The 13,438-nt window shown below is 41.7% G+C and overlaps 1 protein-coding gene across 5 annotated transcripts in view; it reads right to left on the bottom strand.

The window, feature by feature from the left end:
- Positions 1–4,888: 4,888 nt before the first annotated feature.
- The window catches only part of KLKB1 (kallikrein B1), a 32,547-nt gene continuing 23,997 nt past the window's right edge, over positions 4,889–13,438 (bottom strand). For 4 of the 5 annotated variants that reach the window (XM_019422197.2, XM_019422193.2, XM_019422191.2 and 1 more), the window contains 4 exons: positions 9,403–9,578; positions 8,360–8,455; positions 6,373–6,512; positions 4,889–5,374 (listed from right to left, as the gene is read on the bottom strand). In XM_019422197.2, coding sequence (XP_019277742.1) covers positions 5,195–5,374; positions 6,373–6,512; positions 8,360–8,455; positions 9,403–9,578 — 592 coding nt within the window. In that variant the 3' untranslated portion in view covers positions 4,889–5,194. The remainder of the gene's footprint in view (positions 5,375–6,372; positions 6,513–8,359; positions 8,456–9,402; positions 9,579–13,438) is intronic. The other variant, XM_019422192.2, reaches the window with a different exon arrangement.

The following is a 13,438-nucleotide window of genomic DNA, read 5'->3' as shown; positions in this document are numbered from 1 at the left end:
AAGACGCCAACCCCTTTTTTATTCATCTTGCAAACACTGAAAGTCTAACTTAATTTTTTTTTTAAAAAAACGGAGAAACATGGAGCTTCCTGTCTTTCCTTAGAGTCCGCAATCGGAGACAAAAGGGGAGCTAGGAAGTCACGTGTCTAGCTTTTGCAAGCAATCAAAAATTAACCCGTCAATTCTCTTTGCCTTTTTTTTTTTAATGTCTTAATCTTTATTTATTTTTGAGAGAGAGAGAGAGACAGAGCATGAGCAGGGGAGGAACAGAGAGAGAGAGGGAGACACGGAATCTGACGCAGGCTCCAGGCTCTGAGCTGTCAGCCCAGAGCCTGACGCGGGGCTCGAACTCACAATCCGTGAGCTCATGACCTGAGGTGAAGGGAGATGCTTAACCTACCGAGCCACCCAGCCCCCCCCAAATCATCTGTTTTAAAAGTCCGATTTACATAAATTTTAGTTCCCTTGCAAAACTAAAACCAAAAAAATACATCAATTTTAGAGAGATAATTTTATGGTTCAGAGAAGACTTCTAATTCTTCATAGGAAAGCAAAGTACGATTTTAGGTTTACAAATGCAGTCATAAATTTAAAAAAAAAACATTCTTGGGGTACCTGGGTGGCTCAGTCGGTTGGGTGTCCAACTTTGGCTCAGGTCGTGATTTTTTTTTTTTAATTTTTTTTTTTTTAACGTTTATTTATTTTTGAGACAGGGAGAGACAGCATGAACGGGGGGAGGGTCAGAGAGAGAGGGAGACACAGAATCCGAAACAGGCTCCAGGCTCTGAGCTGTCAGCACAGAGCCCGACGCGGGGCTCGAACTCACGGACCGCGAGATCATGACCTGAGCTGAAGTCGGACGCTCAACCGACTGAGCCACCCAGGCGCCCCTCAGGTCGTGATTTCACAGCTCGTGAGTGTGAGCCCCATGTCAGTCTCTGTGCTGACAGCTCAGAGCCTGAGCCTGCTTTGGATTCTGTGTCTCCCTCTCTCTGCCTCTCCATCCCTTGTGCTCTCTTTCTCCTTCAAAACTAAATAAACATTAACAAGAAATGAAAAAGGAACATTGTGAAGATGAAAGGAGAAATAAACCTGGAGACAGGTTTGCCTCCATTCGAGATCCTTCTGAAGTTATTGGTATCAGAGGGGATACTAGACTTCGTTCAGTGACAATGCGGTGATAGGAGTGGGATCTTCTGAGCTTAGAAAACGCCACCAGCTTCCTTTGAGCCTTTTAATATTTGGAGACAGAGACCCTCTCATTTCATGTCTGTTACACGTAGGTTGCCATTATCTGAACCGTTTCTGAAAGTGTGGAAGACCTAATCCCCAGTGGCCAAGTGCCTGTGAGGAGAGGTGACCCAGGATTAGGAACGCTGGACACCGTTTTCCAAATTCTTATGGAAATGGAACTATGGAAAAAGAGAACTTACTGAAGGAGACAGTGAGAGAATAATTAGTGAAGTAATGTAGCTTTGAAGTTTAGCTCCGTATAAACTAATTGGACACTTTTTGAAAAGAAGAGAGAAGACAGCGTTGTGTCCCGTGGGGCAGAAAATTAAGGGGGATTTGGACTCAGAAGAGGTGTTTACGCAGAGTGCTAAGGACTACTGTGGCATTCTATCAGGAAGGCGGTTCTTCAGCCATTTTTATTTCATCTGTTGCCAAGATTGGGTGACCTGTCTTGGCAGAACGAGTCCTTAGCTGCTTTCTTGAGTTTCCCACTTAAAATGAATTACATTCCAGTTACACAAAAAGTGCATATTTATGACACACTGCTTTCTCTGAAGCTCCAACACAGAAAGGCAATTTTATGCCAAGGCAGGTTTTCATGGAAAACCGATATGTGGAGTTATATAAGGTCCTTACATCCCTGTATTGTTTACTCCATGAAACCCCATCTCTATCCTAAAGCTTCAATGAAAAGACCATAATGATAACCTTCCAACCCTATTCAGAGAAACAGAAAGACTCTAATGAGAGCAATACTTCATTGGGAAACCAAATAACAGCATCCCAAGTTGGGTTTAGCTAGTGAGTGAAATCTCTAAAGCTTTTGAAATGATATAAAAATTCCAAACTATTTTTGTCCATCCAGGTAAAAGTGGAATAAGGGTCTTACTTGCATAGAAATTCTTTGAGATTAAATAGACCTTCCTTTCAAACTAACAGAAAGTATTCTAAAGACTTCTTTCAACTAATGCCGTTGCAGTCTAGAATTTTAATGTCAACTACTTTTGTCTTAAAGGCAAAGGTACCCCCCCCATAACCCAGTCAAATAAAATGCTTTTGAAGGCCAATGGAAATGGGGAATTACTAGACAAAATCTTAGGAAGAATCCAGAACTTAGTCTGCAGAGACCCAAGTGCAAGTCAGAACTTAGCAGCATTGATGACCTACAATCCCCTGTCTGGGACAAAGAAAACCACACAGGCGCACTGCAGTGGAGACCCCTCTTCTCAGTCACGGCCACAGTCAGCTTTCTCTCGGAGCTCCTCTCTCATCAAGATTTGCTTTGAAAGAGGGCATAGTTTCCCACGTCCAACAGCCCCATTCTTGCTGTCCCTGAAATATCCCCTTTTCATTATAACGTATCAATGCTGACCTTCGATGGGAGTTTCTCGACCCTGCCATTATCGATATCTGGGCCAGATAATTCTTTGTTGCGAGGGGCTGTCCTGTGCCCTGGCTTCTATCCACTGGATGTTTGTAGCACCCCCTTGCCCAGGTGTGACAACCAAAAATGTCTCTAAACGTTGCCACATGTCCCCTGAGCAGGGGTTGTCTCCAGGTGAGACACTGCTTTAGAGGATAATGAAAATAATGAATGGTGGTTATAATTGCTCCCGTGACCCTTTATGAGGCACCATGATAGGGGCTGGAGACCCAATCTGGGATCTATGAATGCCACGTGCAGTCTGGCCCTGTCCTCGCCAGTGGCCTTGAGTTCATCTGTTCACCTCCTCAAGCCTCCGTTGCCTCCTCTTTAGAATAAAGATGCATTTATTCATTAGACATTTACTGAAAGCCCATTTATATGCTATATGAATGAAAGACAGCCTCCTTCAAATTCGTTCATAATTTGGTGAGGAAATAGTAGTCAACAATAACTAAAAGTTGCAAACTTAAGTTAGAGGTTTTGCACACCTTGGGGAGAACGAGACAGATGCCGGAGGCGTGGGCTGACCTCGGATGAGGCGTGTGCCTGTGCTGTGTGTTCCACGCGTGCAAATGCTAGAGTAACGGGGACCATTCCAGCACCTCTGGCTCTGATCAGCAACTTTTAACACAATCATCACACCCCAGGGCAGTCCACATTTCAAAACCCTCTTCCCGGTTTTGCCGAAATGAGGTCATTCCCTGACCAGCGGTTGCCCAGCAAGCATTCCAAAGTCCTATTCAAACACCTGTTAGAATTAATCCTAAAAGCCAGAGATGAAAGATTCTGGTAGCGAGCCACTTATTTTTCCTTTTAAAGATAAAATGACACCCACACAGAGCGAGGACCACTGTGTTTATTGCACGCCAAAGTAAACGTTGAAGCTGTCTTTATTTTTAATTGTTTCGTGGAACCCAGCCAGCCTCGACAACGTCTAGAACATTTACTTCCGGAGTAAACACTTCCCTATCGGAGGCGGTTGTGAGGAAGGCGCACCTCATGGTTTTCCTCCAGCCCTTCGCCTTTAGCCCTTTCTACTACTTTACGTGTCTTTCGGTGGGGAGGGAAAAAATATTTTTAGAAACGTCACTTTTCCGTCTTTCTACTTGTTTTGCACAATAGCTTGTAAATGGGCAGCTCTCTGTAAGCGTGAAGTCAGTGTAACTGACTTGGATCCCAGCTACCTGGTGCCGGCTGTGGTCATCGCCGGCACGGCTGGAATTTGGGTCTCATACGGACTTAGGTCACATTTTTCCCAGGGTGACTCCCTGCTACCGTGAATTTACGAGACTGAATTTACGAAACGCTGCACACCTCATGCGTCTTGAATTACCACCGCAGAGCCCCATAGCCACGGACACCCCCCCACCCAGCCCCGAACAGCAGATTCCTTGCCCTGCTGGAAGGCTGTGTGATATGCTTGTTATAGGAGCTGCAGGCCTGCGAGCCTCTCCTGCACACCCAGCCCGGGGCCGTGTGCCAGTGCCAGGTAACAAGGTAGGAGGCCCAGATGAAAAGGTGCACTATTCGTGATCTCATGGTTCGCGAGTTCGAGCCCCGCGTCAGGCTCCACGCTGATGTGCCGAGTCTGCTTGCGATTCTCTCGCTCTCTGCCCCTCCCCTGCTCACTCTCTCCAGGTCTCTCTCAAAATAAGTAAATAAACATTAAAAAAAAGAAAAAGAAAAAGAAGAGACGCACTGTTATTCTCCCAGGTTCAGAAAAGTCTTTCTTAGAAAAGTGAGTCTTATACAGGTTCCTTCCCTTCCACTTGGCAGAACAAAATGCAAGCTTGCTGGAACTTCACCCCAAGCGAGGCGACCAGTGGTAGGTTTCAATGACCATGCAGATGGGGAAGAGAGTAGAAATTTCTGTCTCTAAGATATACTGTGATCCAGAGGAGGCAGTAAGACAAGAGTGATGCCAGCACAAGCACTGTGCTAGAATCTGGAGTCCCTTCCCTTCTGTTTCACAGTCAGAAGAAAACACTGCATTTATTTATTTATTTTAACGTTTATTTATTTTTGAGAGAGACAGAGACAGAATGCGAGTGGGTTAGGGGCAGAGAGAGAGGGAGACCCAGAATCCGAAGCGGGCTCCAGGCTCTGAGCCGTCAGCACAGAGCCCGACGCGGGGCTCGAACCCACGAGCTGTGAGATCATGACCTGAGCCGAAGTCGGACGCTCAACCGACTGAGCCACCCAGGTGCCCCAGAAGAAAGCACTTGAAAATCACATTCTTTTGCCATTTTATGGCACAACAAATAATCACGGAAATGTTCATTTGTTATCTCCCGGTACTCGCGTTATGACTGAATGCCGAACGCCTACTGGTGCAAGACATTGTCCTCAGCAGCTGCGTATACATTGTCCCTTTTTACCCTCAGGACAAGGACACGAGGTAGATACCAGTCTCCATGATTTTGCACATGAGGACCCCACGGCTCAGGACTTGAAGTGAACCTAGGATGTAAAAGCGTAGGCTACAAACTGGGCTCTCTCCCACCTCCAGAAAGCTTCGTCACGCCGGTGACTTCATCAGAGACTGGTGAGCCCATCACCGACCTGTGTTTTCTCTAAAATCCAGTCCACATACTCAGCGACTTTGGTGTAGACACCCGGTTGTTCTCTGCGGCCACAGCCTTCACCCCAACTGGTGATACCGACCAAATGCCATATTCCATTGTGTTTACAAACTAAGGGACCGCCTGAATCGCCCTGTGGCACAGTGGGTGGAAAAATAAAATCACAGAAAAGTATGACAGACGTGCCTTTAAAATTCTCTAGTCACACTGCGCGCACCCCACACATACGGTTTCTTATACTTTTGTCGTATGTTCCTCATTGGCTGCTGATGGGATGAAAATAATTTAAATCAGTAGCGTATGGGAGCATTTTCCGTTTTTTCCGACAAGGAAATGTTGACATCATAATCTCAATGTCAAATACATTTAATGCTCTATATGTTAGTACAGTTGTTATATGTACAATTGTGCTCCTTAAACATAGTATGTGTATATATATATATACACACTATATTATATTTATATAATATTTATATTATATATATTATATATTATATTTATATTATATATATTATATATCATATATATTATTTTATATAATTATATAATTAAATTATTAAATTATTAAATATTATAAATTAATTTATAATATTTATATTATATATTTATATATATAATATATAATATTATATATAATATATATAAATATAAATATAAATATAATATATTTATATATAATATATAATATAATATATATAATATAATATACATATATTTATAATAATATAAAATAAATATTATAAATATAAATTATTAAACATTATTAAATATTATAAATTATTTTTATATAATATTTATATTATATATTATATATTATATTTATATTATATATATTATATATTATATTTATATTATATATATTATATATTATATATATTATTATATATTTATATAATAAAAAATATAAATATATATAAATAAAAATATAAATATATATAAATATAAATATAAATATAAATAAATATAATAAAAATGATATACGTTCATTAAAGGTTATTTATGAAATTGCCAGATTATGTGGCTCAGAATTTTTTAAGAAAAATATAATGAAACATACTGTGAAAAATGTATTTTGGAGCTAACTTTCTCAAGCAAGTTACTGTGTGTTCTTTGCACAATCAAATGTATTACCTTACAGGCATCTTTGCCTCCTTCTTTATAGCCAGCACAGATCATCTGTTTGGTTACTTCATAATCTCTGTATTTTTTCTGGCATTCTTCACTTGATACCAAAGGAATATTTGCCTTTTGTAGGGTATTTTGGATTTTGCCTAGAAGGTCACCAATATGTAACTTCAGAAGGAAGAAATAAGATAAATAGGAAACATACTAACGTCTTAAAGCAAATCAGAATAATGAGCTTTTCGTTCAGGTCATTTATTTAGATTAAAAACAGTAGGGTGAGAAAGTAGCATTAATCACACAAACAGCGAGTAACAGAGAAGGAAAATTGAGAAACAGAGAGAGAGAGAGAGAGAGCGAGCGCACGCCATGTTTTGGCCTCTGACATGTAATATTAGGACAACCCTTCCGTATCCTCTGTCATCTCAACTCAGTCGATGTCTCTCAGAAATTCCCTCTTATCTCCTCTAACCCAAAAGCTGGAAGTTCTTACCTCTCGGTTTTTGTTTTATATATTCAACATGATCATTCTAAAATATATCGTTTCGGGGGGAGGGGACCACCAGACCTCTGACAGCAGAGGAGTATTTTGCTCTTTGAGTAAGTCCAAGTATTTTCCACGAAGAACAATTTATTGAAAAATAATTAAATTTCCACCACTCTCCAGGTTCCCCTTGAGCGTACAGTGGGAGCCTTCCTTGTTTAGTTAAGGTTACTTTTACAATTTCTTCCTGTCTTAAGGCACTTATCAAAAATTGGAAAAATTTGAATTCATCGAGTAAAGGAGTAAGTCAGGAAAGAAGGAAAGAGCATGACAAGCTTAAATAGGTAAAGAATGCTGCAAATATTACTCCCTATAGTGTCTATCAGGAACATAGTTTTGGAAAGGGAGAATAGTCTGTTTCCTGGAAAATTCAAGGCCAGTTGAAATACACCAACAACCCATGAACAGGGGCTCTTAAACGGGGCTGCACCGAAAGGAGTCACTTGTTCTATTAACTTGCATTGGAAAATACATCTTTACTTTCACCGATATCCAACTGCAGTCTAACTCCTTTCAATTATGAAGGCAAGCCCCAAGCAAGGGACTGTTAGCAGAATCTACGACCTTGCCATCAATAGAGAGCCCAGATATTTGCATGTCATGGTCGCGATATTTGCACATTACCATTGTGGCAGATAATAGTAAATATCACTTGTGCTCATTACAATTTCTAAATTACGGCAGTTACCTGAACAACTTGCTATTTCATATATTAACAAAGAAACTCATGCATTACTATAGCACATCCTTTGAGAAGTATTTTGAGAGCTCATTTGCAATTTCACTGCTGTCCTTCGTGTTTCTGTGTGTTTTAAGTATTTAAAAGTGGTTCATGGGCTACATCAGATTGCAAGAAGGATGTATTTTAAAAAAAACAAAACAAACAAAAAAAAAACCAACAAGATTGACCGCCTGTCAGAAAGAGAGATGGTTTGCCTGCCTGTGCTCCAGGTCCTTAACATCAAGGCACAGAGAGATGGGAACACTATTAATAATGAGGACAGGATGGGCTTGAGCGGTCTTGTTAGCCCTGTATGGGACCAGTCCTTTTATGAAGTCCCACAAGTGATCTTTATTATAAAGTAAGATGCTTAAAAGGTTGCCTGATACATTTCCCCAGACCCAAACAAAAATACAGCTCAAAAATCACCGAGTGGGGCGCCTGGGTGGCTCAGTCGGTTAAGCATCCGACTTCGGCTCAGGTCATGAACTAATGGTTCATGGATTCGAGCCCCACACAGGGCTCTCTGCTGACAGCTCAGAGCCTGGAGCCTGCTTTGGATTCTGTGTCTCCCTCTCTCTCTGCCCCTCCCCTGCTCATGCTCTGTCTCTCTCTCTCTCCTTCAAAAATAAATAAAAACATTAAACAAAATTTTCAAAAAATCACTGAGTAAATATTTGAGGCGAGAGAAGACTTCTCGTAAGAACAACATTTAAAATGTCTTGCCGTACCTTTTTCTTTTGTGAAGCCCCATCCAGTTACCCAACAATTAGTATACATTGTGTTTGTATCATGTTTGGAAGGCAGGCATATTGGTTTTTGGAATTCTGAAAGGTAATTTTTAAATTAGAGTTTGGTTAAATAAAGGTATGGATATTGACTTTAAAAATACACACCTTCCTTTTCCTGGATGCTCTTTCCATAGGGCAGCACCAAGGAAAATGACCCTTTTGCTTTCTGCTCAGTTGCTAAGGGCAACGATTCAAGAAACTTTCTCATCTCCCGAGTCATTTTCCCATGACGTGTTTGGTGTCACATTTTCTGGATTCAATCTTAAACCTCAGAACACAAGTTTCTGCCAGAAGCATTAGAAGTTCTCGCGTTTTATCCTGTGTGTGATACTTTGTAGAGTGATAATGGAGAATCTCCAGGCACGATTTTAAGCGCCTTAAGGTATCAACTGACAATTTTTATGACAAACCAATGGGTCATTATCACGCTCATTTTACAGATGAGCAGATTTGAGGTGCAAAGAGGTGAGAGCAACTTGCCCGAGGTCGCGGGATCGTTACTGGGCGCAGTGGGCATTCACCAACCGTGGACACTATTCCTCCAAAGGCCACACCTCCAACCGTCACACTACTGGCTTCCCAGAACCTCCTTCTGCGCACATTCAACCTGGGAATTAGGATCTGGCCCCGTCTGCCTTCCTGTATTCCTAATATGCCCCAGGCAGTGGTAATCCCGCTACTTTTGTCAAAGCGAGCCAGGCTTCCCAAATGGCCATTTCCGATGTTGCATTATTTCAATAACGTGTCAGTGGTTGTATTCCTCCCTGAAGAAGCCAATTGATATTTCTTGACCCTTAAGTAGAAGCTATTTATCCAGATCACAGATGTTCCCTTCCTTGGCAGTTCTCACCTTTCCTCCAGCCCCACCCACCAGGAAATAAAGACAATCTGTCCACATTCTGCCCTCTCATTCAAACGGGTGTGAAAATTGAAACCGCTGAACTCAGATGTCTAGCTTCTCCTCGATCGAATACGCCGCGTACCTGTGTAATTCAAAGGAGGCTCAAGTCTTATCAAGGCAAGATCATCACCACTGTCTGACATTTTGTAATTTGGGTGAATAATCATCTCCTTTATTCGTGAGAAAGGTGTTTCTGTTGTTATCTCGGACAGATTAAAAATGCCACTATAAACACGCCAAACGTCCTGCAGGGGAAGCCTGGGAGGAAAAAGGAAATACTTATTTGACCCCAGAAAGACTGGCCTTTGATACTGGTCCTTTTTCCTGTCGCTTCACCTTTCAAAAAAAAAAAACTGGGAAGAAAATACTACCTACGGGTTATCTTTACTCACCTAATTTCGCTTCCCGGCAATTTGTCATCCCCACCAGCAGCGGTACGGAAACCCTGAAGATTTTAGTTAAAAACACTGAGAATGGACATTTCTGTAGTTATTCCATGCTTACTGTAAGTCAAGATAGAAGAATGTTGCTGTCCCAGTTCTGAGAGAAACTGGTTGGGAGAGACTCACAGGTGATTGTGGGAAAATCCTGCTCAGTTCACCAAACCTGAAAGCAGTTGCTTCCATGAAATCCAGAATCCTCAAGAGGTCGGACCCGTGTTACACAAGCCCCCCTACCCCGGCCGCCCCCGCCGTTGGGCAAATTAGGGAGGCTTCAGTGTTACTTAAAATGTATCTATCTAGGGGCGCCTGGGTGGCTCAGTCGGTTAAGTGTCTGACTTCGGCTCAGGTCATGATCTCACGGTTCGTGAGTTCAAGCCCCGCGTCGGTCTCTGTGCTGACTGCTCAGAGCCTGGAGCCTGTTTCAGATTCTGTGTCTCCCTCTCTCTGCCCCTCCCCTGCTTGTGCCCTCTCTCTTTCCCTCTCTCTGTCTCTCAAAATAAATGCACTTGAAAAATAATTATCTGTCTAGGTCTCTGGCTGCAGTAAGGCGAGTGGGAGCCCCAGGCATGGGGCTCAGAGTGGACCTCCAAGGCGGCTTAAGAAAACGGCAGACAAGCCGGCGGGCTTCCCCAAGGCCAAGCTGGAGAACAGAGGGACGCAGGAGAACACCTGCTCACCCGAGACCACGGAGCAGGAGAGGCGGAGTGAAATTTCCTAAGAACCTGGAGGATTCCCCACCCCTGTCATCTTGGAGACACCTCAGTCCTGACTTGGAGGAGAGCCTCCTGCCAGGGGAACATGAGCGACAAGCTGCGTCGTGAACCCACACCCGGAGCTGAGGCAACCAGCCTGTGGGGCTCTCAGGGGACCCCCGCTCCTACAGCCAATCCTCCAGCTTGCCCTGGGCTGTCAGAGAAAATTATTTGTAAGATTAATGAAAACAAAGCACACCTTGGGGGCAGGGCCAAAGAAAAACCCCACAAAAATATAATAAAACATAAAAAGAAATATAAAATATAAAATAGTAAATTAAAATAGATTTTGAGAAGTATGAACATTTAAATTAACTCTTTAAAATATAAGTATCTACAGGGGCGCCTGGGTGGCTCAGTTGGTTGAGCACTGACGTTGGCTCAGGTCATGATCTCGCGGTCCGTGAGTTCAAGCCCCGCGATGGGCTCTGTGCTGACAGCCCAGAGCCTACAGCCTGCTTCAGATTCTGTGTCTCCCTCTCTCTCTGCCCTCTCCCACTTGCGCTCTCTCTCTCTCAAACATAAAATAAACCTAAGAAAATAATAATAAATAAAATATGAGTATATACAAAGGAAGTCTAAAACTGTGATCAAAAGCTAAGTCTTATCTTGTGTAAAGATTGGGACATTCTTATCACCATTAAGTGAGAGATACAAGATATATTTGCATAAAACTCTAGAGGAAACCATGCAGATTGGGGCAAAGTGGTTTTCTTTCAATTAAATCAGTGTTTCCGTGGCTATTATCTCTTATAAACTTAACAACACTGAGTCTTCAAGAAGGAAGTTTCTTTATTTTTATTGTTTTTAATGTTTATTTATTTTTGAGAGAGAGAGACAGAACGTGAGGGGCTAGCACCCAGAGAAAGAGGGAGACACAGAATTCAAAGCAGGCTCCAGGCTCCAAGCTGTCAGCACAGAGCCCCATGCGGGGCTTGAACTCACGAACCACGAAATCATGACCTGAGAGGAAGTTGGACACTTAACCAGCTGAGCTACCCAGGTGTCCCAAGAATGAAAGTTCTTAATGTAAAGTGCTACAGTCACTGTGGAAGACAGTATGGGGGTTCCTCAAAGATGAAAAACTAGAACTACCTTAAGATCCAACAATTCTGCTTCTGGTTATATATTCAAAGAAAATGAAAATACTACTTTGAGAGATATCTGCACTCCCTTCATAACAGCATTATTTACAGTAGCCAAAACATGGAAACAACCTAAGTGTCCCTCAGTGGGTGAATGCATAAAGAAAATGTGGCATAATATATGTATTATGTCTCCGTATACACATACATATACATAAATGTATTATACATATGCATGTAAGTGCATATATATATTTAGGCATGTGTTTGTGTCTGTATGTATACATATACTTATATATAGATACATGACGGAATATTATTCAGCCATAAAAAAGAAGGAAATCTTGCAATTTGTAACAACATGGATGAGACTTGAGGGTATTATGTTAAATGAAAGAAGTCCGAGAAAGACAAATGTTACATGTTACAAGGCCTGAGTGAAAGTGGCCAAAGGGTACAATCTTCCAGTTATAACACGAATGAAGTCTAGGGACCTAATGTACAGCATGGTGACTAGAGTCAACAATACTTGAAATATTTGAAACCTGCTGAGAGTGTGAATCATAAAAGTTCTCACCACACACACACACACACACACACACACACACACACACAAGTATTTCTGTGTGGTGATGGATGGATGGATGTGTTACCTAACCTTAATATGCTAATCCTTTTGCAATACACGCATATGTGAAATCATTACATTGTACACCTTACATTTATACAAGGTTATGTATCAATTATATCTCAACAAAGTTGGAAAAAAAAAAGACGAAAATTCCTAACCCCCAATTGCATGCATTTAGTAAAAAGGGGACCTACCATTTCCCTTCTCGGGGTCTTTCCTTTCAGGTCAGTAGCTTTCCCCTTAGCAACGCCCATGCTCCGCTAACTGGGGGCCCATGCTGCTAATTGGCAACCATGAAGGAGCCTTGCTCTGCCCATCCCTGCCACTGACCCTTATTTCAGCAACTGTATCCTCAATCCTGATACATGCAACCCGGGCCCCACCCTTTAGACAGGGGAAGAGGGAGAATTTTACGAAAACAAAACACTTTTTGAGAGAGATCAACTATCTTTTATTTTAGAGCTGTTAGTATTTCTTGCTTATTCGTATGCTTTGTCCATTTTTACATTTCTTATTTAATTATAGCTTATTTTTAAAAAAATGTTTATGTTCCAAGTATAGTACTTAGCATTTTAAGTATGTCACTTCATCTAACAACCTTGTGAATTAGATACTATTATTATTCATATTTCACAGATGGGAAAATAAAGCTAAGAGAGATTTACAAATCGCCCAGGGTCATCCGTACTTCTGGTAATTGTGAGAGCTGCCCTGTTCTAACTGCAAAGTCTAAGTGTTTTAAAACTTTAAAACCCTGCCACATGTACAATTTGCCCAATAAAGTAGAAATGTTGCATCAGATTTTATTCTCTGAAATAGAGAGGTTACAAACTATCGCATTTTTGTTTTCACTATTAATGTTATTTAGTGTATTTGTGAATCAGAGAGCGGAAAGTAAACTCTCTACAGGCCTGAAAACAAAGTCTTTGAAGAATACATTTAGGGAGCGGTAGATGGAGGTAGCAGCAGACAGGGCATTTTCCGTTTTGTTTTAAAGCAGGAGTGACACCCCCCAGGAATGTCAGGCATTCCTGCAAAGAGGCCACACTGCGTGCCGATGGCTCAGATCTTTCAGTGCTCAGACAGGCCCTACCTCGTTGTTCACCATTTTGGATACAAGCCCTCGCTGAAAATGTCTTTTATTCAAGAAGAATAAACTTCGATCGATAAACGGACATGATGATCTAGACCCTGAACTTAGAGTTTT

The sequence above is a fragment of the Panthera pardus genome, unplaced genomic scaffold (assembly GCF_024362965.1).
Source record: "Panthera pardus isolate Hobbes unplaced genomic scaffold, ASM2436296v1 HiC_scaffold_13, whole genome shotgun sequence".
In the NCBI taxonomy this organism is placed as follows: domain Eukaryota; kingdom Metazoa; phylum Chordata; class Mammalia; order Carnivora; family Felidae; genus Panthera; species Panthera pardus.
The sequence above is the reverse complement of the archived record's forward strand: the minus strand, read 5'-3'. Positions and strand labels throughout refer to the sequence as shown.